This window comes from Anarrhichthys ocellatus, unplaced genomic scaffold (genome assembly GCF_004355925.1).
Source record: "Anarrhichthys ocellatus isolate YVR2014 unplaced genomic scaffold, GSC_Weel_1.0 scaffold6, whole genome shotgun sequence".
Classification (NCBI taxonomy): Eukaryota; Metazoa; Chordata; class Actinopteri; order Perciformes; family Anarhichadidae; genus Anarrhichthys; species Anarrhichthys ocellatus.
In genome coordinates, this window is record NW_022280036.1 from 10,372,407 (window position 1) to 10,400,379 (window position 27,973).

General features: G+C 41.8%; 2 protein-coding genes across 3 annotated transcripts in view; both read right to left on the minus strand.

The window, feature by feature from the left end:
• The window catches only part of tub (TUB bipartite transcription factor), a 41,906-nt gene extending 41,404 nt beyond the window's left edge, over positions 1–502 (minus strand). For both annotated transcript variants that reach the window (XM_031846257.1, XM_031846256.1), the window contains exon 1: positions 298–502. In XM_031846257.1, the coding sequence (XP_031702117.1) occupies positions 298–353 (56 nt within the window). In that variant the 5' untranslated portion in view covers positions 354–502. The remainder of the gene's footprint in view (positions 1–297) is intronic.
• A 2,876-nt stretch (positions 503–3,378) lies between these two features.
• On the minus strand, positions 3,379–27,741 carry rras2 (RAS related 2). Its single transcript, XM_031846262.1, has 6 exons — positions 27,628–27,741; positions 8,534–8,621; positions 8,184–8,286; positions 6,238–6,346; positions 4,862–4,980; positions 3,379–4,065 (listed from the first exon to the last, which is right to left on the minus strand). The coding sequence occupies exons 1-6, from the start codon at positions 27,727–27,729 to the stop codon at positions 3,978–3,980; spliced, it is 609 nt and encodes a 202-aa protein (XP_031702122.1). The 5' UTR covers positions 27,730–27,741; the 3' UTR covers positions 3,379–3,977.
• Between the last annotated feature and the right edge of the window lie 232 nt (positions 27,742–27,973).

The window sequence follows — 27,973 nt, forward strand, 5'->3', positions numbered from 1 at the left end:
TAGATAAACCTCTTGATTATTATGAAAATGGAAAAACAAAAAAACATGGACATACAGGTAGTGAAGCAGACATCCAGTGTATCTGCCAGCAGACACAGTATGATGCTTAGGCTACTTAATACACTCACATTACATCTCCCGTTTCCAAATCCGTTGAACCTGTCAACTAATTGCGCATGAGGGGGGGTCCCACCAACCTTAACTATATCGGCCTAGCATGACAATACAAACGAAACGCAAAAATTGAAAACAAGCGTTTGAATCGTAGACCTGTCAATATGGGGGAAGCTCGCTTACCTGTCATAACTCCACCTACTGTAAGACATGCTCCTGTTGCTGCTGACTCCCTCCATGTCTTACTGGACGGAATGGACTGGCTGGTGAGACGGCAAAATGAAAGCGTAAACGCTCCTCTCTCCGTCCTCACTGAAGCACAAGCAAAAGACGAACTACAGGAATCGCCGTGAAGTGAATGAGCAAGAGAGGCTGTGCAGAGCCAGACGCTCTCCTGTGGGCTATACCACCACAGAGAGGGGGAGCGCGAGCGTCAGCTCACGGTGCGTGCGAGGATGCTGATTTGTTTCATTCACGCGGACGCACAACGCTGATAGATTTTTACCCTACTGACTGTGTCCTGCGTGTCAATACAGGCTCGGACGGACTTCAGTCTAATTGAACGAGCGTATGAAACTGGGATTTGTTCATTTTTGATTATCGGCGTCTTGTGCACTGCTTGAGAGCAAACACTGAACCTTTTCACCCATTTGCTGATTAAAAAAAGGCAGATGGTAGATCGTTAAAAAACACAGATCTGTTCCTTTATTTTTCAAACGCTGAAGCAAAGTGTATGTGGATGTGTCCACTCTTAATAAGAAATTGGTCATGGATACTATTCAATGCAAATTTGAATAGGCCCAATTCATATTTTTCACAGGATCAGGCTCACTGCTTATTGGATGCAGTTCAAGACCCCTGCTTCTCTAAGATCACTAATTGGATGTCTGCATAGCTGTGGTGTTGTGCAAACATTGAGGCACTCTAATACAACCGATCATAAGGTGAACCCGAGAAGAAAGGTGAAAATGAGTGCAAAGGGTATGCAGGAAATCCTCTTGTGCTGCCATTTCAACACTCTGTGAATCACAGTTCACTATCTACTAATGTGCTGTATCTCTCCCGGAGCTGTGGAGGTCCTTCAACCTTACTTACCTCATTTTCTCTTGTCTATATTATATTCTGCCAATAGAGGACAAAATTACAATAAGAAAATGTGTTTTTCCATGTCCACTTTTTTGAAGGAGCAAATATCTCTATGGTTTGACTATTTTTGGAATACTACTGATGAGCGCATGGCCAGATGGCCCCCACAAGACAAAAATTAGCATGCACATATAATAGTTTGAGTCAGATGAAAATGATGTGAGTCGTATATATGGACTTCATATCATCAGATCTCAACCCAACTGAACACATATGGGACAATTTGGACTGATGTGTTAGCCAGTGCTCTCCATCACCATCATCAAAACACACAATGAAGGAATATCTTTTGGAAGAATGGTGTTAATCCCTTCAGTAGAGACGTGCAGATACTATGCCAAGGAGCACTGAAGCTGCTCCTGATAGGCCCTTACTAAAACTCTTTATGTTGCATCTTTGTCTTTTAATTTATCACCCATCTTTATGTCTCAACATTTCCGTGGTCAAAATAATCCCCTTGTTGTCAAATGCATGTATGTGTCTGTAATGTCAGGAATCCGACCACGTAAGTATTGTCTGTCTTTTGTAATATGTAGTGTAATATTAATATTATATTGCCTCCCAAAAAGTAAATCTATATACACTAGATGGATGCCGTGGCAGCCAAATTCAACAGTAGGCCAAAAGTATTTTGGGAATTCCAATAAATATGATCCCAAAACACGAAGAAAACAAATGAATAATAATGAAACCCACTGACACAAGGCTCAGTATGTAAGATTCAGGTCTGTGCAGCTTTTTAAATCTAAAATAAAGATTCTCTACCCCATCTGGCTCAATGACAGATTTTATTGTAGCACCAAAAGCTAGACACAGGGCAAAGACATCGATATGGAAGAAAAAAAACAGTATGATTTGGATGTATACTAGGATTTGGATTAAGATGGGAAGTAGGTATTTCAAATCTCAGTGATTATAATAGTTCATCCATGTGATTTTAGGCTCTTATGTAGCATTTTACCGCTCTGAGCTGGTGGTAAACAACTCAAATATCAATATATTCTCCATTATTAAGCCACAAGAAGAAACAACATTCTTGGTCACATCTGGGTGAAGAATTTCGATTTTGTAAATTTTTGGGCCAACAGTCCTCCTCAGATTAAAATAATTAAGATAATTAAATATCCCTCTTTACATATATACACAGCTATGCTGTGAATGTGTATTCACTTATAAACATATAAAAATACTTGTCAACTAGTTTGATAAGAAAATAATGTATAAAAGTAGAGTAGAAACATTTAATCAAGTTTGTTACTTCCATCATCTGATTTTCTTGTAGTTTATATTACAGGATGACAATATGAAAAACAAACTGCAGTACTTCATTTATAAGCCCAAACAGAAGTACAGAAGTGGGAAGGGAGGGCAGAACAGTGCTTCGTGTCTGTGGTGATGAGAGCTCCACAGGTGGCAGGTCCGGTTGAGTTCATGTCCCATTAGAGTAGAACAACTGTTTTACGATGTGCATCCCAACGCTTCCACTTGTCCTGGTTTTTCCAAGAGACCGATCATTGGGGGGGGGGGGGGGGAAAGTAATGTAATAGAACAACTGAGGGACACAAAACAAATACATTGCCACTGTGTTATTGGAATGATAGAACAGTTATTTGATCTAAATCGTAGACTAAATGTTTGACAGAGGAGATTCATTACAATGGAATGATCTGAACTGAACTCTGAAAGCGTCTTGATTTGCAACAAATTGATTTGATGACAGTACTTGCCAAGAGTTGAATATAGAGCATACAGTGTTTTGATCTGAAATCATGTTAGTTGTCAAAGATATACAATGTGCTACCAAGAAATGCATCTACTGCTTCTCAGAAATCTGATGTCCAATTTCGACTGAACCGCCACCTTCGAAGAAAGAAATTCAGACACATTTGCTACTTTCTGTACATTGAGGAGATGGCATTGGATAAGAAGGCTTCAATCTATAAGACTTTTGGAAATAAATCAAACACAGTAGACACTTCATAGTTGAGATGAAAGCCGAAACCACAGACAAAGAAGAAGAATCCACTGCAAAATGCCAGAAAGTTCTATCATTGTAGCTTTAAGGGCTGTCTAGGCTTTTTTTTTATATATATATATATATATATATATATATATATATATATATATATATTCACTTTCATATATGTAAAACCAACCTCACACACTGTACTGTGGTGATTTAATAGATCATTAGAAGTACACTTTGAAAATCACAACAAATGTCACATATGTACAGTAGCAGATTAGCACATGGGAGTAAAAGGAGGATATGGCACGACATACACAAAGCTTCATAAGATAATCGCTCTGCTCTGGTTTAGACGCTGGAAACTAAAGAAACTCATTAACATTCTGGATATATAGTTTTCATTCAATCTCGGTAGCAAGTACAAATGTCACTACAAGGCAAGAGAAGTCCTTCAGAGTACAACACATTAATTTGTCAGGCTGATTCGGAAGGCAATGTTTAGTGTTGGGACTCTCTCGTGTGAATTAGATTACGGCTGAAGGTAGAGTGGTGTTCAAATTTGGCATTGTCAGTTGTCCATAGTGATGTCCTGGGGACAGCACTTCCTGGTCAAAGTATCTCAGAAAAGGCTGTCTGAAGTCATGCACGAGGAGAAGGCAGCGGTCAGTCATCCACTTAGGATGTGATGTTAGGCAGAGTGGGCGGGGTGGTAGAGAGTAGCTGCATGAGTTACAGTGATAAGGCCGCCTCAGACGATCACACAATGGCAGCCGCTCTTGTCTTTCTCTTTTCTTGTAGGTTCTGGCGAGGGTGGACATTCCTGCTCTTGGAATTTCCTGGGAGTTGGGAGAGAGTAAAACTATCATGACACACTGGACTGTGTACATTTGTGATCTCTCTTTTTCTTTTGTTTGAAACACAAATGACAGAAACTGAGTTTCCAAACAAATTTAGAACGGTTTGTTCATTTCTCTGAGATTTCTGTCAGTGCCGTTTTATCTTTTAGCTTCATCTGACTGGTTCAAAGTGGCCGAGGCGCAAAAAGAATCACATCTTTACTTCTACCATTCAGAAGTAATATTTGAATCAAAAAGTGATGACATTTGTTGGAGTGTTTGCTCATGTTGCCAGGCGACTGTCAATCAAATCTGATCAAACCACACACACAGTCTTGATGAGGCAGATAAGCTGAGTCTTGTTAAGCTCTAAATAAATAATACCTTAAGTTGTTTGTTATTCAAAACTTGGTAAGTTATATTGTTGCTGATTTAGGCATTTTTTTGTATATATTTTTGTATCGTTCATCAATCATCTATTGGGGGGATCCCATGTCTTTATTGACTAGCTGACTGAGTAGAGAAGTGAAAAGGGAAAAATGCAACAAAGGTCCCTGGCTGGAAGAGAACCAGGCAGGTTGTGATTCACGGTCATCGACTTAATCCCTAGGCCACCAAGGCGCCACCAGGCCACCCTGAGTCATTAATATTTAATGAAACAATGTAGTAAACCTTCACTGTATTCTGCATTATTAACAGCTATTACAGGAGTGCCCGAATGTCCATCTTTCTTGCCTTTGCAAATGTGAGTCACTGAAAGGACAAAATGTAAAAGTTGCATTTATAAATCACCTACCTGATTACTCTAACCAGCTCGTGGAAAGCCTGGTCTACGTTCATACGAATTTTGGCTGAAGCCTCCATATATGTGACCTTCAGTTGTCTGGCCAGCTGCTGGCCCTCTTCCTGGGTTACCTGAGGCAAGAGGAAGGAGAGAATAATGATGGGCTGAAACCTGAATGTAGTGTTAACTTCTGTAGCGATGAAGCACTTAAGTAAAGTTGCAACAAATGTCATATTAATGTAAAATGTGAGCTTGTTAGATGGCATGCTCTGTTTGTGCACATACACGTCTGTGATGTAATACTACATACAAATAGTGGCTGAACTGCATCCTATGACTTTGTAAAGTCTTATCGTTTAAAAGGGACAATTCACCTCAAAATCAAAAATACATATGTTTCCTCCTACCTGTAGAAGCTTCTTCTCTCTGCTAAAAATGTATTCATGGAAGTGTTTACATCGACACCCAAATTTCACTTTAATTTCCGACCTGACCAGGCTTTCTCCTGAGCCTTCACACGTTTCCGTTCAGCCTTCCTCAGTGGCTTGTTCGACGAGATTTTCACAAAGTGCCATAGAATCAGTGGCAATATGCAGTTTTAACACTAAATATATTAAAGTTACACCCATTTTAAGTCGGTCAGGCATGGTAATGTGTCATGCCACGTTTTTTTCTCCTCCCAATGCCAAAATCCCTCTCAATTCATAGAGTACTCTGGGACAACATTGTCCTTCCACACTATAAATGAAGCATTTTTTTGAAAATGACATGGGGGAAGATGTACACGACTTGACAGAAATCTATTCATGGTAACTATACCATTACTTACACTTAAATTGTTACATTTTTGTTGTGTTTAGGCTTCTATAACAGAGCTACGGTCAAGCTAATTAGGTTATGTGGTATTACCATTATCTATCATGTTGTCCTATTTAATGTCTTTAGCATCTACACATCTCTTGTAGAAGAATAGAACAATTCCATTAGGCTTGAAATGCTAAATGTTGATTTCAGTGAATAAAACCCATTGACAGTACTTAGCTATGTGTGCCTGTAAGGCTCGTTTTCACCATAAGGGGGTGGTGTGGATTCACTGCAGGAAGTGATGAGCGACTGCATGCCAACAGGCAGAAAATTCATCATTTCATCACACTCCCTTTTCTCTCTATCCATCCTCCCCTCCTGACACCACCATTTCTACAGAATCACTTTTATTCTTTCACTCACATCCTGCTGTATCTTGGCAGCGAGCTGCAGCTGCAACGCTTGCTTCCACTTTCAAGTATGCAAATGTCAATCCTCCAGTCGATATCATCTCTTCAGATGATCAAACAGGGTGAATGTTTGTCAGTCAGTGGGTTCATATCTCTGCAATGTGTTGGACTTACTTGTCTCTGTAGTTCCAGATCTGCTTTGTTTCCTACAAGGATCATAGGGAATTCATCTCTGTCTTTAACTCGGAGGATTTGTCTTTGGAATTTGTAGATTTCTTCAAAGCTGTAAAACATATTACCTGGTGTTATGTGGTGTTTTCTACACAAACAGGTTATATAATGGTTTTGAATGGGTAGATGCATACATTCATCTCAAAATGCCCATGTGCCCGACATCGCAATGGAGCTGAATGACCCACACACGCACACAAACACAGAAGTTGGGGTCGCTGCCGCTGTGGATCAGACTGAAGGGTTGAACGTGTCAGCAAATAGAAAATAAAAAGTCAGCCACACTGTTACAGAACATAAAATGTGTTTGTTTGAGGTTGGCTCTGTGCACTGAACTGACCGTGGTCCCACTATAACATAAAGGCCATGAGCAAATAAAAATGTCAATCTGGGGGGGGCAGAATGCAGCCACAAACCCAGGACGGCATTCCAGCCACGGGCCCGCAGACAGCTTGGTGAGCACATAGTAAATCTGGAAAAGACTTGACTAGTATAAATGGAGGAAGGAAAGACTGTTTACTACATAAACATTGGGAGGGGGTTGTGAGTTGGGGGCAGGGGAATGCAGCCCACTGCACTGCTGGGCAGGGACACAAAGACAGGGAGGATGGGCTGTAACTGAAGAATATTATATGTGTAATAAAACAAGGTGGCTTAAGCCCCAAAACATCAGATTGCAGTAAAATCACGCAAATATATTTAATCGTCTAATTTTCAAGATTTCTATGAAATTAACTCTGATTCTTTGATGCTATTTTATTGGCCTGCGTTTCTCCTGCAAAAGACAATTAATGTATTTACATTCAGTTATCATCTTTCTATGTAGAAGTTTATATTGGTAGTGGCGGAGTCCGCCATTGCTTGCTGATAATCCAGCGCAGTTTTTAATCTCGATTTTATTTTGATGACAGTCTCACTGTTTACTCTTCACTGTCTTCAGTTTAGTAAAACACGTTTGCTTGATTGTGTTGTAAACAGGTGCACCAGCGGCTTTTCTGTTGTATTTCTGACAAAGACGCGCAGCTCGAAGAGAGTTTGCTATAGTATTAAATCACACCTGCCATATCACAGTTAACACAGGTGTTACCAGGACAGAAATATTAAAGATTACAATCTATGATCATGAAGATTTTAGCTTTAATTTTGGGAGAAAAATCATCATCACCGTTTGACAGTATTATATACTGTATATTCCGCATTGGCTTGGTCCTCCTCTTTATGGAAGCTAAATTATGTTTACATTAAATGAAAGATAACCCAAGACTGCTTTACAGTACGATTGCATCATTACTTCAAGATATGTGGAAAAATTCTAGATATATTGTGCATCTTTATATAAACATTTCCCCAAAATTCAACCTGACATATTTGGTGTCTTAACTAAAGTCTAAAATAAAGTTTGAACAATTTTCTAGCTGCACAGCATGCCTCTTACTCACCAGTGGGTCAGTGGGGTTTAAGCAGTTAAAAAGTCTGTTAATGCTTAACACAAGCTATAATAAAGTCTGCGTTATGAAGATTTCAAAAGTTGTATATGTAAGATATCTCTATACCAGCCCACATGCTATTGTGGAAAATGGTGCATGGGCTTCAAAGAGTAAGCTAAGGTACACGGATAAAGTGAATTCAAGAGAACAGGGCGAGGGTGGAATGTTAAGAACAAAAGAAAACGACAAGAACAACAGCAAAGGGGGTCCGGAAGTACAAGCGGCAACAAGTGAGAGTATCGGTTCAAGATTTACGGTCTTGGTAGAGCGAGAGGCAGAGGAGGAGTGAAAGAAAGTGTGTAGCTGTGAACGGAGATGGGCAAACAGAAAGAAAGAGAGAGAGAAAGACAGAGGAGTGCACTTGTAGCTGCGAGTTTGCACATGACGAGAACTGTCACTCACCTTCCTCTGTCAGTGACTGAGAAGACGAGCAGGAAGCCCTCCCCTGTCCTCATGTATTGTTCTCTCATGGCTCCAAACTCTTCCTGTCCAGCCGTGTCGAGGACTAGAGAGAGAGAGCGTGCACGTGCACACACACACACACACACACACACACACACACACACACACACACACACACACACACACGACATCACAAATCACTAACAAAGAATAACATTCAGCAAAATAGACTTTTGCCATCAATTCCTCAAGTACAATGTGTTAGAAACATACAAATAGACTGCATGTGCAGTCTGTGTGTGTGTGTGTGTATTTATTCTCGTCATGTTTGTTCAGCCAAGTGCACTTACTGTCGAGCCTGGCCGCCCTTTCGTCAATCACACACTGCTTGGTATAAGAGTCTTCAATTGTGGGGTCATAGTCGGTGACAAAGTACGACTGCAGGAGACAAAGAAGAGGACAAAAGTATAAGAATGTGTGTGGAGTCTATACATTATGTCAGATTGACACACAAGCTCATGGCCAATCACATGCCAACGGTAGACAGTATTCACTATATACAGCTCTTTGCAGGGAGTGTGCAAGAAACCAACATGCTTTACTGTTCTATACTGACAGGAAATGAAGCAATACGGGCACCGTGCACAAGGCAAGCCAACTGCGACTTTCGAGTAACACTAACAATTATACTTAAAGAGACAACAAGAATTTTGGGAGGGGGGGTTTGGGAGGTGTTCCTGGAGCTGTTTCACCACCATCCACAATTCATTGTTTGCAGCTGTGAGCAGCTCTTCCATTTGAATGTGTGCATTGCATGGTAGGAGAATATTGTCCACTGCCTGCTCAGTACAATGTATTTTGTCACCAGCGTCAACACACTGCACTGAAATATTGCCTAGAGTGAGTATGTACCATGGATTTGGGAAACAGATACAGTGACTTAAAAATCAGCTGGCTTCATAATGAATGGATATGAGAACGAGCTCTGTCCTTGTGTTTTTGGTGACAACAGCACCGCCGTAATGAACTCTACCTTTACAACCACACTGCAGACAGGAGGTAAACACACTGTCTGTAGACACTTGCACAAAACAAATGTCATGTAAATATTTCCTCACACAACAACCAGTGCTTCGGCTGCGACAGCAGGCTGGCTTTCGTGCTAATAAGACATTTACAAGACGTTTCTTCAGTTGTCCGACCACTCACTCCTGAAGGCTTTGATTCTTTCATTCTGGGGCCAATATCTGGTCTCCTAGTAACCTAAACTGGAAGGGTGGGGCCAGGGGCCAGGGGGCAGGGAGCCGGCGGAGGAGGAGTCATGCATTTTTTACATTTTTCCCATGTTTTGTAGTTCTAGCTCTGCTCAGGGACTAGTTAAGTGGGGACAGCTGAGGGGAGAGCTCGGGGAATGTCAAACCAACACCCTAAAACACAGAATGATCACCAGTACAGAAAATCCAGACAAGACCTCCTGTCGCCCCAACAGCAAGCCAAATTAAACTTTCACACCAGTCGTATACTGTCTATTTGCCGTTATTGGGCATATATAGGGACATAAGAGAGAGCACACATTGTACTTAATGTCACATCTCATCCGACTCTTTCAGTAACATATTAAAAGCCGATACAGATCAGGGGAAAAAACAAGCAGGTAAATGACATCCTTAATTATAATTGGAGCCTGACTGATAAATATGGATGACCAATACAATCAGCGGATTTTAGCTAATGACGGAGACATCATCAGTATGGACATACAATGTTGGCTGATAAGTAATATAGAGCAGAAACACCGTAAATATATTCGAGGTCATTTCATAACACTGTCGCCATTTACGGCTGCAAGTGTTGATTACTGTCCTTATTGATTAATGCAACCGATCAGCCCAATGTGATGGGTTGAAATTGTTTGCTTTATTTGACCAACAGTCCAAAATCTAAAACTATTTCCTGTCATGTATGGCAAAGAAAATCATCAAATCCTAACATTTGAGAAGGTGGAACCAGGAAAACTTTTGCTGAAAAGCTGCTAAGCACAGAGTAATAAAGTAATTGAGTAATAAACTGGTGCAGCTTTATCACCATTACATACCGTCTTCCAGAGGGCACTGACAAATCCTGCTCAGTACATACTATATCTTGGTCCAAATAACAACATTTATAAGATTGAAAATGTTGATGTTTGTTTATGTCATTAGCTAATATATTGACATCAGATCTTTTAATCTCTCAAATATCAATATCAGCCATAGCCTCAAGCTCTGATTGTGTGAATGTGAATGTTTGTGAATCCAACTTATTGCATCTTGTACACAAACACTTTCTTCTCAGGTACTCTCTCCCTCTCACACTCTCCTGTCCCTCTGCAGCCTGCTGACCTGTGTCACATCCACTCACCACTGTTCAATAATTCAGCAGTATTACTGTGTGTCCTAGAACAAGCTTCACTGCACTGCACTGCCAGTGTGCCTTCAGACGACCAGACAGATACAAAAAGAGAGCGAGAGAGAGAGGGAAAAAAAAAAAAAAAGGCTGCTTGTGTTTCTCGTCCCTCCCACCACCAGTACCACCACTCTGCCAGCCGTTGCTTCAGCACGTGACCTTGGCTTCCCGTCAACCTCTTATTCCTATTCTGTCAACCTCGGGCAGCCGCATTGAGCACCGCACTCCTCCGGCTATTCCTCCCCTCCCTCCGCATGCATGGGTGGTGTAGCTGCCTTGCGCTCTGTTCTGGCTGAGCTAATTCTCTCAGAGCCGTTTCCCGTGATAGATGAGGCTGTTCTGAAGTGCCAGCAGCACCAGAGCCAGCACTAACAGGGCAATGGGCTGGGTGAGGGAGTGCAACATGACGCAGGAGGACTACCAATAACTACGTGACATAAGCCAGCCTGAGTCATGTCCAGTAATATATAATTAGTCCATGACTTCATCCGATATAACAGAATGAATCAGGCTGTATGAGTCGAGTGGAGCAGTTACACCCACAAGTTACTACTGGATCCACAACCTGCCACTCGGGCCGGGTATCAGACCTCTGTACTTTGCTGACTACTGAACAAGTAGTGAAACATGCCTTGAAAGTTAGGTTTGAGTGCTTTGTTAGGTGTCATTTTTTTTTTTTTTTACATATTGTTTGATTGGATATTTTCAGATTGAAGTCATAACATTGTCCGTTTTATACAATTGTATTGTGGCAAAGTTGTTGTGCGGCTGCTTTTGTTAAGACAACATTGAGTTGTCACGTGCTGTTACACGTAACGAAACAAAGTTGTTGGTAAATGTTTATACTCTCAATGTACTGCAACTATTGATTCTTTTCATTAGAAATTCATCTGCCTTTTTCTGTATTTTTACAATTAATAGTTACATTGTTTGGTCCATAAAATGTCCCAAAACTTGCATAAAAAACCCCACCGTTTTGTACAGCCCAATGCGCCGCCTTCAACTGTCTTGTTTTGTTCGACCAAAAGAAGTGTTTACAATGGAAAAACTGAAAATCCTCACATTTGAGAAGCTGAATCCAGACAGGTTTGATATTTTTGGTTGAAAAATGACTGAAACATGATTCAATTAATCAGTTTTTTGTCAATTGATTAAAAATCTCTCGTTATTCTATTCACTAATTTGGCACTGATGCCGCAGTTCCAGTATCGTATTGACATAATAAAGGAACAATCTCAGATGCTATGCAACATATTTACAGGAGAAGCAGGGACGGCAGTGTACAGGTACTGAGGGGCAGACGGATTCCTAGACAGATTTCCATGAAAACATTGGACAGCTGTCATAAGGAGACAGCTGACACTCACAATGGGGTCAACAGATCAGCTCTTAAAGTGTGAGTGTAGTTTACACACACACACACGGTCCAACACACACAGATGGTCCACAGTGGCCTGTGTGCACTAGATCTTAAAACATTCACTACTAAAAGCCCTCTTCTCATATAAATTATCTAAGTGCACTCAGCACAAGTTGAGGCATTGACAGCAGAAGTGTCCTGCAGCAACTTTGCAGAGCTGAGGTGAATTAGTGTTTAAACAGAGCCAACAACAGCTAGAAACAAAACTCAAGCTTCACTCCGGCAATCATTAGGCCAGTGCTGACATGACCACCATCATTTGTGAGCTGTAAATCCAGGATAACCAACATCCTTGGATTTTTCTCCTCTGCTAAAAGAAAATTGTTGGATAAGCGCACTGTACAAAGCAGCACAATTGGTGGATTAAGAGAACAAAGTAAAACAGAGAGAGAGACAAATCCAAAAGCCGGCAGAATCAAGCAGCAGCACAGTTTAGATGTCGGTGGCAAGGTGAGTCAGGCCACACTCAGCCCCGGTCGGCTCACTAGGAAGGAAACTCCACCTCTGCAGCAGGCAACTGGCCCAGCCGAGCCTTAGGGTGGTGGTGATGTCACAGACGACATGTTCCCCTGCCCTGCCTACCTACCGGAGTCCAAACCTGTCACTCAGTTCCCCTCCAGCATTCCAGCCATAGAACTCAGCCCTCCGCCCACACACAGCACATGCACGCTCGCACCACGAAAACATTAGCGGCCTGTTTTCAGCATGGAGACGGGGAGACGGGGCCGGTGGATGAGTCTCAGCTGCAGCAAAGCCTTTTGTGCCGGGCTGTTTTCTCTCTGGATGCTTTGTGAAAAAACAGATGGAATGAGATTACCCCCCCAAAGAAGAGTGTCAAAGAAAGAGTCGCGATAGTAGGGCTGCAACTAATGATTATTTTCATTATCGATTACCCTCTTCAGCATTAATTTAGACTAATCAGTTAAACATTTTGTCAATAAATAAAATAATGCTGAATGCCGATTACAGTCCAATTTGATGTCTTCAAACTGATCATTCCGTCCAAACAACAGTCCAGTTGCCCAAAAAATTAAAATGACAATTATGTAATATAGAGGAAAGCAGCATATCATGTCATTTGAGAGGGTAGAAACATAAAATATTTCCCCTTTTTGCTTGAGAAAATGGCTTAAATGATTACACGCTTATCAAATTTGCTGTCGATAGACTTCCAGTGGATCGACTATATGCCTGGTATGAAAAACAACCATCAGTGATGCTTTTAAAGATGACTAGAATTGGACACATCTTTGCAGAAGAAACCACAAAGATAGCATCAAATCATTGTGTTTTTATTGTCTTTCAAACTGCCTCACTATTCAATGTCAAGTATCAAATGCTGTATGTGGTCCAGCCTGTAGTGTTTCATCATTTGAATATATTCATAGATTTATTTGAAACACCTTCTCAGGTTCCTTTTTAGGCTTTTCAGTCGAGACATAAAGCAATAAATCCTGTCTGACTGCCGGTTGTCAGCCTCAAGGAAAGCAAGAACGGGTGATATGTGTAGGCGTGTAATCAACATCATGCTTGCACTATGCACCCACTTCCTCTCCACACAAACAGCCTTACGAAAACTAAATATAGATCCCTTTCCATCTCTGTCTGTTATCCTACTTGTTTGGTTAGAGCCGCCTCTTTGACTGTTAACCAGTATAGCATAATTAACTATACAGAGCACGAAACCACAGATTCAGCACCAACGGAGACAGAAAAGGGATTTCCACTAAAAAAAAAAAAAAAAAAATTTGCTTTTTTTAAATGATTAATTAACAAAAACACAAAGCATCTAAAGAGATGAGGGAAAACCTGAAGGCGTACCTACTAGATTGTCATAATTAGAGGGAACGCTGAGCTAAAACAAATAGTCATCAACACGGCTCGGAGGTAATTACCTTCCGCATATGGCCTGATGTCCAATGAGAATTCACAGACCTTGACTGGAAAATCATCAGCCGTAGTTACTCTTTAATTAAAAGGAAAATGTAGATTGAATGCCATTAAATTGTGATATTCTAGGAATAATTCTGTCAGCATCTGCAGATTTATAATATTCCCCAACCTCCTTATTCCCCACACCAACACAACACTGCCTACAACAACACCATATATATTATTTTATATAGAGCGATTTCTTCATTCAGAATTGTGGAAAAAAAACCGATCTTATCTTATTTTGTCAAAATGCCGGCATCGAACATTACTCAACTTGAGTTCCCGATAACCCTAGGACGGAGCAATACAAACTGCTACACAGACTGAGCCATCAGCACCAAGAAGCTGGATAGGAGCGGCAACTACAAAAGGCAAAGCTGTGCGTGTGCGTGTGTGTGTGTGTGTGTGTGTGTGGGGGGGGGGGGGATCTAAAGCTGACAGGTGAAACATGTTCAGTGGGCCACAGCCAAGTGCAGCAATTTCAATGAAGGACACTAACATCTGGTGCCTGCCAGGTCGCACTTCCAGCTAAACGGCAGCAGAATGTGATGGATCGTGACGATCCATTTCTGATCATACCACATCATTACAGGACAACTCATATTTTGTACATGCCAATAAATTCATCAAAGATTTATAGTGGCATAAATATTCATGCCTGTTTTTCTTTTCATGGTTTTCCTCTGAAGGTGAACTAATACAATTAATTTAATTGACTAGATACATTTTCTAGATACATATGCTTCTTTTGTACCTTTACACTTTCAGGATAACTCTCAGTCCACTGACGGCTATTGTAATCTGTGACTAGGTCCAACATTTCTTGATTACCTAAGCATCACAGCAAAGCAGTGGAGCATGGGGCATTGTTTAAAAGAACAGAGACATTTGGCTGGGGGCATCACTTTCTGTCCCCAAAACTAGCAGAGTTTTAACCTCGTGGGTTGCACACTGGGCAGCTGTCGGTAATCAAATAGCCACCAAGAGGGTTTAATGTTAAACAGATGGAAGTGAGGACCAATTGCTTTGCATTTCTACACCGTCCGTCCTCCTCCATCATCGCCGCTCTTCCCATGTTTCACACAAGTCGCACAGGAATTTGTGTGAGGAGCATTGTTTTGTTGAGTACTTTAGAGTGCTTGAAGTTGAGAAATAGCAGAAAAAAATAAGACAGATTGAAAGGTTTGAAGGGGGAGGGAGACTGTAGGCAACACGGAGAGGGAGAGCAAGAGAAAAAGAGAGGGGGAGGGAAAGGCATTAACTTCCTGTGGAAACACCCACTTTTCCCATGAGCTCATACAAACCAGAAAGGTCACTGATTCAATACCTAATACACACGGAGAGAAAGAGAGCGCACAATGTGTCCACTGCCTTAAAGGGCCACCGGGGAGCGTTCTGTTAAAGCTGGCAAAGCTTTAAGACTGTACACACTGCTGCAGAGAATTACTTGAAAATAACTAAACATTTTAATTGACACTTTTAAAGTCTGCTGTAAAGCTGCATGATCGTATCGCATGTTCAACATCCACAGTGATAACACGTTGGCTGAATGTTCACAATAGAGAATGCAGTCTGGGTGTAGCACTGAGCCTTGGCTTGATGCCGAATTAAATGAACCCATGCACATCACTCCTACAAGCTCTCTTCCTCCTAATGCGCAACAGATCAATAGCTTGTCCCTTAAATCATTCCCTTGTCCTTAAATGCCGGACGACCACCGATACTCTGCCCCGTCACACAAACCACTGGGCATAACTCTCACATCCATCCAGTGCTATGACTGCACAGGAAATGCAGACCCCGCCACTCTTAAGTGCACGGAACATTCAACTTTAATTATAGGAAACGGAAATGATGGTCAAAAATAAGGTCCAAGTTGTCAAAAAAAAATTAACAATCTTTTCAAAGAGTCTTGCCAATCAGGGAAGGCCAATAAACATTTCCCAACTAATCTACTGATTGTTTAGTTTCTAAAATATCATATAAAGCCAAGTGGTGACAAATGCTCACCATGATTGCCCAGAGCCCAATTTTTTTTTTATCCTACCAGATATTCAGTTTACTGTCATATATGACAAAATCATTAGAGATACATTTTCTGTTAATTGGCTAATCGATTGATCAACTAATTGGATCAGCTGTAGTAAATGTCATTAATTAGATTTTGCAGTGCTACTCCCTGGTTTGACCCACTGTACTTACAGTGGCTTTGCATACATAGAGTTTTTTTAATACAGTTAAAAGTGAGATATTGAAATTAATATTCCTGCCGAATTTACCATAAATTTTCACTTCCAAACATTAAAGGTTTGTAATTGGTTGTCATATTCCCTGATCCCTGTGGTTAAGTTGCAGATTGAAATGTCATTGTAACAGATAATAGTAATATCCAAACTACTTACATATCTACAGTATATACATTCACATCTATAGAATAGCATGGGCATTTTCATTCGTTCCTGTTAATCAAGCACAAACTCAGCTGGACCTGGACATACTGGCGTTTCACAATGAAAACAAGTTACATACATTATGTGAACGGTCCAGCTAGCACTAAGTTGGATCGCACTCATGCAGAGAATAAAGCAGAGGATAAATGTCCCACCAGTGAACCCCCTGCTCTCTTCTAACCTCTCTGACATTAAGACTTCAATCACCCTGCTAAATATCAATGTGTGCTGGACTCTGGACACGTTTGAACCCGCTCAAAGGCGCAGAATCAAAGAGGTGCCATTTAAAAGACCTTTTTCCACCCGATCACTTGGCTCAAAGCCGCCCGTTTGCCTTTTATTGCTCACACTACAAACTATTTCTTTATCTCCGTTCCATAAGAATGCTTTTTTGAATTGTAAAAGGAGACCTGTGTAACTACTTTAGAAGCCCACAAACTGATTAAGCAGAACAACACAAAGAGGGAGAACTGTGTGAACCGGCCTTATTGTTCCAGCTGACCATGTGACAGCACTAATGTTCCCCTTCCCTGTATTAAGCCTACCCTAAGCCCCGCCATTGATGGGTTATCAATGCTATTTTCTCTACGGCCCTTCCTTGCTTTGCTGGGAGAGAGCTAAGAGTTGCTCTCTAAAAAGACATGGTGATTCCCACCTGACTGCATTTTGCTCTGGTGAATCCTCATCAATGCCTGCTTTTGTGGGAAGTGGTAAAACCTTGGCCCATGTGACGGTGTATCAAAATTGCCACAAAATTCAATGGAGTAGATGTTGAGGATAAATGAAGCAAGGCACTGACAGAACAGTGAGTAATGTGGCAGTGAATCTCCTGTAGTGAGGGAGCGAGGATTATAATATGAATCAAATACCCATCGTCACAGTGTTTGCATATGTTTTTGTTTCATTCTTCCTCCTCTGCTTGTCTTGCTGCAGAAGTAGAACTGCACATGCTCACATCAACAAAGCTTTACTGTGACGGCTCAGTGAGAGGACACCAGCTACTGCAGTGGCTGTGTGGACAGAGGAACTACTGTGTGACTTTCAAAAACCCATTCAAAGTCACTCAACGAAGTGTGGCTCACAGTCTGTAGTCCATGGTTTTCAGGAAAACCGTATGACCGACCGAGTAATGGGATGCGGATCAGCGCTCAAAATGAAGAACTCTCCGAGGATCCAAAGATTTGGTTTACCAATTAAGATTATAGGAGATTAATAATCTGCATCCGGACAAATACTCAGAAATGACACATTACACCACAGCAAGTTATTACACTGCTACCTACTTTAAAATGATCACGTAGCTCCCAAACACCTCTAAAAACATTGAACTGTACAGCACCTGCAATAATGTATTCATCTTCCCCACCATCTCCCCTCTCTCCTCTGGTACAACTGCTGAGTGTGGATTTCTGCAGCAGTGTACTCTGCTGCAGACTATAATTCTTAGCATGGAGTGATATGTCAAAAGGAAATGGGGCCACTAACTGGCATCATGTCAGACTGCCGTGTGCTATTAGGCCAGCAGATCCTACAACACAGGCAGCAGAAATGTTATTACTGGAGCAGGCAACTCCTCATAAACAACGCCTAATGGACACATCTTGATCCCTCTGACGCTTCATCCCTGCCTGCCCAGTCGCCATCATCACAAGTCAATTTTTTGGGGAAAGAAAATGATCACGATCAACGTCCAATGAAGGCAAATACAGATGGGGGAATATTTAAAGCTTAACCATATAATAAATGAATGAATGCAGATGCAGGACCGGTCAGTAAACTCTTTGATGAGTATGAAAATGGTGTTAATCATATGCTTTGGCCTTCAAAGTCACCAGATCTCAACACAATGGTGTTGAAGCTACATCGGAGGCTTATGCTGGCCCAACACCTGACTAGTTTTAAAAGGCCAGCTTGTCAACAAGGTACATGTCTTCTGTGTGCACAGGAGCCTGAGCTCTACATGCTTGAACTAGCATCTAGAGAGGCCTGGCTGTGAGTGAATAATGTTTTGGTTGGACATACCAAACGCACTTTTTAAGGCAGCTGTTGACCTGGTTTGCATTGGCGTGTGCCAATGTAAAAGTCTGCATCGGGCTTGCCGACACCAACTGGTGCTGAAAACTCACATTTGCTGCGTGAGTTAGATCTGTAGAACAGTCACACACAACAGCTGTGTCGCTGACTCAACCGGACTCAGATATTGCTAAATGTATCTTCTTGTGTACCTGATGCTTACCGACCACCCTCTCCGATTACGATCTGGTGTCTTATCAGTGGGACAGAGGCAGAAAGGAGGACACAAGTCACACTTGGCCATCCGTGCTTTTGGACAGTGCGTCGTGCTGTACCGTCACCTGTCGAGGGGCTGTCTCATTCCATTCCTCAGCTCCCCCCCTGACGGACAGCAGGTGCCCCGCAGGCCTCTGGACGGTGTCTGCATGAGACATGCCAAATGTCCACCAGCTGCCTGGCAGGCAGCTCAGGGCCCGGCATCAGCGACAAGCACAGTCGTCTAAAAAGAACCATTCATAGCGTTCTATCGACTAAGCTGCATGAAAAATGTCTCTTCTGCATGTGGTACATTACGGGAGGCTGCACTAATGACAAACACTATATATAATCAACAGTGGTAAAAGTAGTATGCTGATTAAATACAGACTTGTCACATGAAAAGGTGTACATGAATTTGGAATGCTAAATGTTAGAAGGTGGTGGGAGTGGGTTGCTAAAATAAGTAGCATGTCAGTTTCCCATGGACAGAGTTGTTGTTATACGACTCTGAGATGCAAGACCTGATACTGTGGCCAGTTATTCTGAAACAGACAGATCTGTGGATACAGAACAATAGCCAAAAAACAACACGGAGGAACCGACTGCCCTCTGTGTCTGTCTGGCGATCTGAGGGGCAGTGACCGGAAACCAACAAGGGATATCACAGCTGGATATAGGATTTTTGTTTTACCTATCAGAGGGGAATGTTACAGGTAGTTAAGGTGTGCATAAACAATTGTTGTATTACTTATAGTGCTATAATAAAATGTTTATTATGTGGTAAAATGCATGAAATTTATCCTCAAAACGCAATTTGGTTGCACGTCATATTTAGCACATACTGTTTTTTCACGTTTATGTGATTGTTTGTTACATTTAGAATTGAAAAGCAGCAAGTGACAATATGTTCCAATCAGGCTCTCAAAGAGAAAGTTGTTTCTAGAAAACAGCAACTGAATCTTTTGTTTTCTTGACAATCTTTAAACAATGACAAATGAATAACTCAGCTAATAGCCACCACATATTGAATACGATCTGAAAATAAACTCAAATACAATCATACAGGAAAGAAATCTTGACATACAAGCTTTTTGTCATCAAGCTGAACTCCAACACAGTCCGATATAACTGGCCACTGAGCAGTTCAGTGAGACAACGTGGGATTACATGCCTTGCTCAAGGGTCCTTCATCAGCAACAGTTAATCCATTTACTGTTACTGTATACAAATGTCTATAACGTGCATTCATGGGGCTACCTGCAGGGTCCCCCAGTGTTTTCTATGTAAACAACATTAATGTATATAAAGGAAACGTTGCTTTGAGGTGAAATTTGAGACGGTCCGAGAAGACGCAACAGAAAGCGTCTCCGATCAAACAAGTCTGTCTCTATTGAAACATAATACTTTCTTATTTTTCTTCTTTGACAATATTTTCTGGCAAAGATCAATAGAAATCAAGTTCACGAGGGGCGGAAATGACTGCCAACCTCATCTTATTTCAAATCACTGTCATTCAGGCCCCACTGTTAATCCTTCATGTACTGTAGATCCCTGTCATTCTCGCTGTAGCATGATAGGCCAATAAAAGGCTGTGAAAACATGCTTGATGCCATCTTAAAAACACATGCTGCTGATTATTGTGTTAAAGTCTGCAGCCAGCTTGTATAAATTATTTTTGTACACAGGAAGTACTTTTTTCGATCAACCCATGAAAAAGAGTAATTAGGTAATTAGTACCATCTTCATTCCCCAATGCAGATGTCTAATCAGACTTAAGTTTTCTTTAGAATCTGCATATCACTGCAGTGTGACGCTCTAGGCTGTTTTATTAGTAATCATTCAGATACAGTCATCGCCTCCTTCCTGTTATCAGCCTAAGAGCGGAGAAGTGAGGTTGAGCAGTGTACCCAAACAACCATTCAAAATGGATTATTGTCCTACACGACACCAACGTTAAGACAATTCACGGAGATCTCACTAATTTGATAGGCTGCATTAGTGAATGTTGTGCAAAACAAAGCTACAACACAATGGATCCTTATCATCTGCATCCACTGGCAAGTTGGCTCACAGGCTACAGAATGCTTATTAGACAAGCAGTTCACACATGCTTTTAGTCTATGATAGATAGATAATAATTCTCTGCTCTTTTGATAGTTCCTTACTCACCGACTTGTACAAACATGCCCATGGCTACAGCATTCAATGGCATTATCTTCTTCGTGGCTGTTGCAGCAGAGAGAGGGAGAGGGATAGGAGTGGCTCAGATCATCATCTGATCTCAGATCTGTTATATGGCGAGTAACATCATGGGTCACACCTTCGCCTCCAGCTAACAACTTTGCTTCACAAGGCAGAGAAGATGCTTCAGAAAAGTGGATTAGACTTGAGAGCATCCGATCACATACACACATGCAGCTTACATTTGTTTTTCTATCTCAACACCCTAAAAGACATTATTTTGATAGAATTGTTACAAATGATAACACCTCACTTGAGCTTCTCTGATACAGTTCTCACGTGGAGCTCCTCGGTCGCATTCAAGGCTGCATACGAGTCAGTGTGTGAGTGAGTTAGCTGGATGGACATATTGTAATAATCTCTGGCATTTCTCTCGGCTTGTGGAGGGCGTCATATGTTCTGTCCTGTCAGATAACGAACATGGTACGGCCACAAGTCAGTGACAAAGTTCTCCTTTTACTGATCAAGGAAATGATTGTGTAATGTAACGTGATTCATTGGTCAAAAGAAATGGCACTACTAGTGAGAAGAGTTATTTTGGAAAAGCAAAACAGAGAACTTATTTATAACAAACACATATGACAACCGAGATACAGAAGATGTTCACAGAATGAGGAAGCACACTCACAAAGAAGGTAAGTCTATTGTTTTTTCAGTACTGGTATGTGTGTGAGTGTGTGTGTGTGTGTGTGTGTGACTGTGGATCCAAGCCAACTTTAGTAAACATGTGCAAAGGCCACTAAAAGTCACACAAGAAACGGACATGAAGGAAAGGTGAAATGTTTGTGTAAAGCCATTTGTGAAACAGTAAATCTACTCCAAAATAAACCTGAAAAAAAAAAGAGCCCAATGTGATCAGAATCCTAACACATGAATTCACTGCCCAACGATGATGTTAATAGAGCTGAAACAAGTGGTTTCAATAAACACGGATATGATCCCTGCACACAATTTTCTCTTTTTAGAAGAAGTTAGTTCTTCTCATTGACAATGGATCCTCTCTACCATTAGCATGACTATAAGACACTGGTACATATATACAAAATATACACTAATCCACTCGTGCCTCATGTAGTATTAACATCTTTATTGTATGCTAATGGTATTGCTGACGAAGAGCAGTCTCCCTCCCTGGATAGTCATTAGTTTCTCATTAGCTCGGAGCGAGAGGGATGACCCGCCAGTCTCCTGAGCTTTCCCAGATGGTTGGGAGTGTCTTTACAGATCCCCAACTTCCTTTGGCGTGAACATTCCTATGGTGTGCTGCACGGCATTTTGCCAGATTCAAGCAAATTACCTCAGCAATGGGATTGTATTCATCAATGTATTCAAACAAGCCAAAAAGAATATAAAGCCTCACTAGAAGCCTTTGGTGCAGCAATGTTCTCTCTAACTGGACCTATCTGAATTTTAAGTGAATAGCCCAGCACTAGAGGAAAGGCCATGGGGTCATTACAATTAAAGGGGTTTATCTCCCCTGAGGCATGAATGTAAATTTCACACAAGCCGGCCCATAACGTTATATGATATTGTGTGTAAGAGGATGGCCCTTTTGCCTGAGGGTGGCACAAGAGAAAAAAACCTACAGATATTCATACTGAAATGGTTTATCGTGTGGGGAGCAAGAACGTGCTCGGTATATTTCATGGCAATCTGCACATTAGATTTAGATATTGGTTGTGCACACGTGTAAGTTTTGGGATGGTGGTCCGACAGCCACCAAAGTCTGAGAAAGAGCCTGATGCTTACCCAGCAATAAAAATCCTCCTGTAACGGAAGCTACTTGGTGTGCAAATCTATCCGTTTTAACTCTGGCAGTCACCAAAAACATTAGGATCCCTCCTCAGGGAACAACGAATAATCATGGCAAATTTCAAGTAAATGTGGCTGTACTTTGCTTTGGCAAAGTATTGCACAAACAATATTGCCAGCTTCACACCATTCAACCATCCGTGAAAAGAAACAGGCTTACTAGTGCTGCTGTTATATGCCAACTTCCATACACACACAAATCCGACCATACAGTTGACTAACTAAGGAAAAATAATCTTGTAAAGGTTTATGTATGCTCAATAATCTATAACCTCTGTTACTTGAGTGCTACACAGGCACCAACCACAAGGCCTGCTGAATTCATAACCGACTGGTCACACAAAACCGTACATAGAAATATAATAAGCTATATCTGGCTAGAGTTTGACGTTCACTGAGGTCCAACAAGTAAAGACATATAATTAAGTATGTACACTTGCACAGTGAGAAAGGAAATGTTTTCTCATCACAGCAGAGTCATAGTCCTTACAAAACAGCACTGGGCTGCAAGATAAACTTGCAGTTGAGGTGGATTTTAATGGGTCAGTGCACATTATCCGACTCCGGCACATGTGATTGTGTTTTGGTATAAACAAGAGAACAAATGTGTCTATGATAGCAAAAACGGTTTTTCTCCTGCATCTTTAAATATTGATATTTGTTGTTTACGTATTTGTTGTTTACATGTTATATATCTACATGTCATTTTTTTAAACTTTCTGGTGACAATTCAGGTTGCGAAAACCAATGGAGGGCTTATTAGCTCTCAATCCTGCTCTGTGAGAAATCAACAGGTGACTCTGCTACAGAGCTAAACAAACAATGCACTCTCATCACCTGCCCTAACAGGCACAGCTGCAACCCCTACAGTAGAAAAGAGCTTTCTGTCCTATGGTTCAATCTTCCGTTACAAAGAAAAGATATTCCCTCCCTTAAAGGGGAGGAAGGAACGTCGGGCCAAATATAAATGGAACTGTTTGCACTCAGCTGTATGGCATGTGACATATCACTGAGCCAAACAGAAAGCAACAAAACCGCCTGTGTCAAAAAGTGGGTTAAGAGTATGCCGTGTGCTAGTGTTACATGCATCTAAACTTCATCACAAACACACACGCACAAAAGCGTCGCAGCAAACACTGCGTCTCACCACAGTCAACACTACCATTATTACCACACCTTGCCTCCACATGCCCAAGGGAAGCTGCGCCTCAAATCTATGTATATTCTGTTGAATTACTACCTAAGGCAACATTCCTTCTGAATGACCACATATCTAAGTAATCAAAAAAGATGTGGGAGTAGGAGTATGAGAGAAAGATAGACAGAGATCACTTATGTGCTGTAAATACAGCTGAGGTCCACAAAAAAATCCTCAACTAATCTGTCTGGACTTGATCAGTCATGATTTTGTGCACCCATGCATGCCCAGGGCCACCACCACACTAATATTAGCAAGCATGTGAGCAAGCAACGCCATGCTTTTTACCCAGTAGTCGGATCAAACAGCATCTCATTATAGAGCTGTTTCATTCCAGTAGCTTCTTTGGTTACTCTGTGTAAATTAAGTCTGTTTTTGAAGTGCCATTATTTCTGAGGTAAAAACACACCTACACACACACACACACACACACACACACACACACACACACACAGTCTTCACATGGCCAATGTGAGTCATGTTTTCCCTTACTTGGGACACTTCCTCCCCTACAATCGTCACATTGAAACAACACACAGTGTTCCTACAACTTAGGTCAGATGACTCGATGTTATGTCATCCCAATGCTATCTCAGCTTGAGTCAACTGCTTGGCATTAAGGTGGCCAGCAGCCACCCAGGGACCTGCCACTCTGTTAGTGCTAACATCATCTTCTATCGTCCGACTCCCTGAAATCTCTGCTTCGAGCACAGTAGTCGTCTTAGACTCCGCTCAGCACCGTCATGACTACCGCTGGCTTTTCGAAGCTCAGCACTTCTGAGAAATGACTGAATGTTCCCACAGAATAGAGTATCAAAAACGGACAAAAGTTGGCACTGATCGATTCATAGTCTTGTTTACTTATTTGATCACATATTTCTTGATGTAAATCAGAACTTTTTATGTGCAAAGTTTTTGTACGGCTGCTTTTGTTAAGACAGCTTTAGTGCTAAGTAGAAGAATAGTTTGGTATGTTTGATCATTTAAAAAATTGTTTTGATGTCAGTGCCAAAACTCAGGTTCTTAGTTCAGTTGTTGGCTCCAGTATTGAACATTTTCAAATGAAACATACTTCTTAAAATGGTTTCTCTCACACACACATTCCTGCGCACAAAAACTAATAACACATGATGCCACACAAAGACCCTGCTGGATATTTAAACTGTCAGAGCTCCTCTCTTATATGAAACCATACTTGGACTGTAGAAGTAGACTGTTTACAAAACTACCTCAAATAGCCTATTTTTACAAGCCCATTTACACTAGTAACTACTTACCTACTTGATTACAGGCTATCAAATGATACATTGTCTCACCAGCAGTCTTGTTCACAAGATTAAATTATTTTTTAAGTCATGAATTTGATGGAGACCGTATCCATCAGAAAGCAAATACTGTTTGTGGAAAAAGTGTTGCAACAGCGTTTCTCAGAAGTCGTCGCAAACCAACCAAGAGTTTCAAAAAAAGGTTTGGGGGTTATGTAGAGACTTATGGCACGAGCGGTAGCAGCGCTTCACTTAGATCAGTACACACAGGAGACCTGGTCTTAATTGTAAAATGTGTTGTATTTTATAACAACTGTAATAAAAGTAATTCTGCAATAATTCTTGTTCAACTACTTTATATTTTTGGCAAAACGCATGACATGGAATCTAATACTCTGTCAAGGCTACCAATAACACACACACACACACACACGCGCACACACACACACATACACACTCACACACACACACACACACACACACAGCTCGGGTGATTCAGGAAGCAGGGCATATTTTTTCCATACAAAAGTAGAAGGTCCTAAGAGCTGTAGAGGGACTTCCTTTTGCCGAAGGGCCAAATTCCACATGGTCCATGACCGTTAACCCACTCAGACTGACTCAGACCCCCCACCTCCTCAACACTCAACATAGTTCTTGGGAAAGCCTCGACTTCACAATCAGCTGTTAGGTCTTTTCCCTTGGCGGGCGACTTCTAGAAACTTCTGACGAGGATGTGTGTTGCTTGTCAACATCTCAATCTCTCTCACTTTCACGACATCCGATATGCCAGCCGGCGGCAAGAAAAGCACGAGAGGAAATCAACTGTGGGTCACACCGAATACACAAAAGGGGATGTTTTAAACAAATGACGGTATACACTGGTACTTTTTACTGTTTACCTCCCAGATGAAATTTATTGCAAGAGCCCAATGCAGAGAGCTTGATGATATCTTACTGTGTTGAATTCACTCACCTGGCAGAAATAATGTGATTCAGGTCATTCAAGAGTGGGCTTTTGAGTTAGTTGAACATTTGTTGTGGATGTCCATTCATTAGCATGAAAAAACATCTAAATACAATGATAAATCATACTCTGCTTGGTCTATATGTGTTACTTTAAGAACAGATATCAAGGATGATCTTGTGTTACATATTCAGCTACTTCAGGTCAGTAGGGTAAAGCAAAAATCTGTGCCAGAGTAATCCGATCCCTTTTTACTTGGTATGCAGTTAATGAGCTTTTTGAACCCTCATTAGACCCAACTCCCCACCAACACCCACATACACACACATTTCACCCCCACTCTAAAACGTGTGCCAGCCCACTATTGTCTGACAGTGTGGAGACATGCAGCTGCCTGCAGTCTGGTCAGTAACACACTGACACGAGGGGGAAACACACAAGGCAGAGGGCAAAGTTTGTCATCTCTCTCATATAGCGTTGTATGTGTGTGTGTGTGCGTGTGTGTGTGTGTGTGTGTGGTGGGGGGGGGGGGCTTTCCAGGGCTCTTGGTTAAATTACTGTTATGAAAGCCTGGAAGGTCAAAGCAAGGCAGGCTAAGTCTGCAGTGTGCTGGAAGTGAAGTTTTAATCTCTAATAATATTAACATGAGTGTACTAGTTTGCCTTCAGTGACTGGAAGAGCTTCCAATGAGGTGAACCAGCAGCTTGCCTTGGTGAAAGTCTACTTCTGAACATAAAAGTTAATCATCTTTCAATGGACATTTTGTGCTGCTGTTGTTTATTCTACTGCCATTCAACTCTGACAGATGTTCTCTGTCTAGTTCACATATTTCTAATGACATTTGGAACAGCTTGGTGGCTCTAAAAAAAAATTAATTTAGAAGCACTTTTTCTCTCTCTGAGGGCATCAGTACTCAAATGATATTCTTACAGGGACGAATGTGAGTTGGGTGCAACTTTTCTCTGCCCTCTGCCAGAGCTTTAACACTTCTACTCTAAACTCTCTCTGGCTCGGTAGGCCATTCATGACTAAATCTTAACATGGGCTCTAAATCCGCTACTTTGCTTTGCAGCAAGTCAACGAAAACAGGGCAACTCGGGAGCTCCACAGACCCACTCTGCTTTCTCCTCTGACTAGCCGCTATGAACTGCAAAGTGGAAGTGGAGCTCTTACTGCCGAGTTAAAGTGACAGCCGTCCTTCCTCGTTTAAATCACTAAATAAGCCTCGCCACCTCTCCCTAACATCTTCTACAACCCGTCGGTGAATAGTTGGAGGCCTCAGTAAAGTAGCGAAGAAAGCAGACCCCGGTATCCGCTCACGGGGCTCCCGTGTCTGGGCTCCCGTGTCTGGCCTCTCCCCCCCCTCCCGTTCTTTCGCCGTTGTTTTCGGGGAAGCAAATCACAGCCAGGGCTTCATGCAGGGAAAGGGTGCACGCTACTGACCTGAATAAACTGGATAGTCAGGGCTGATTTCCCGACACCTCCGCCTCCGACCACAACCAGCCGATACTTCTCCTGCACCGAGCCGTCCTTCCAGCCTGCCATCGGGGACACTTCGCTGAGCTCGCCGCCGCCGCCGCCGCTGCTGCCGGAACACCAGTGAGCAGCAAACACCCACTTTTTTTCCCCCTCTACAGTAAACTGAAGAGGCCCTGCAGTGTGAGAGACCGGAGCGTAGAAAGGAGCCCCAGATATGTGCTCCAAAAAAAATAAATAAAAAATGACTCGTCGACGTAGTCCGCTTAGTGCACGGATAGACGGAGAGAGATCTGCGGACCTACGGGCGCCT

Bases quoted from the DNA above. Each gene is read 5' to 3' on its own strand.
- rras2 (XM_031846262.1), bottom strand. From the start codon at position 27,729: ATGGCAGGCTGGAAGGACGGCTCGGTGCAGGAGAAGTATCGGCTGGTT. The intron at 6,347-8,183 runs GTGAGTGACAGT...TATGTTTTACAG, and splicing joins TCAGTCACTGACAGAGGAAG to CTTTGAAGAAATCTACAAAT. The intron at 4,981-6,237 runs GTAAGTCCAACA...CTCTTGCCTCAG, and splicing joins ATCTGGAACTACAGAGACAA to GTAACCCAGGAAGAGGGCCA.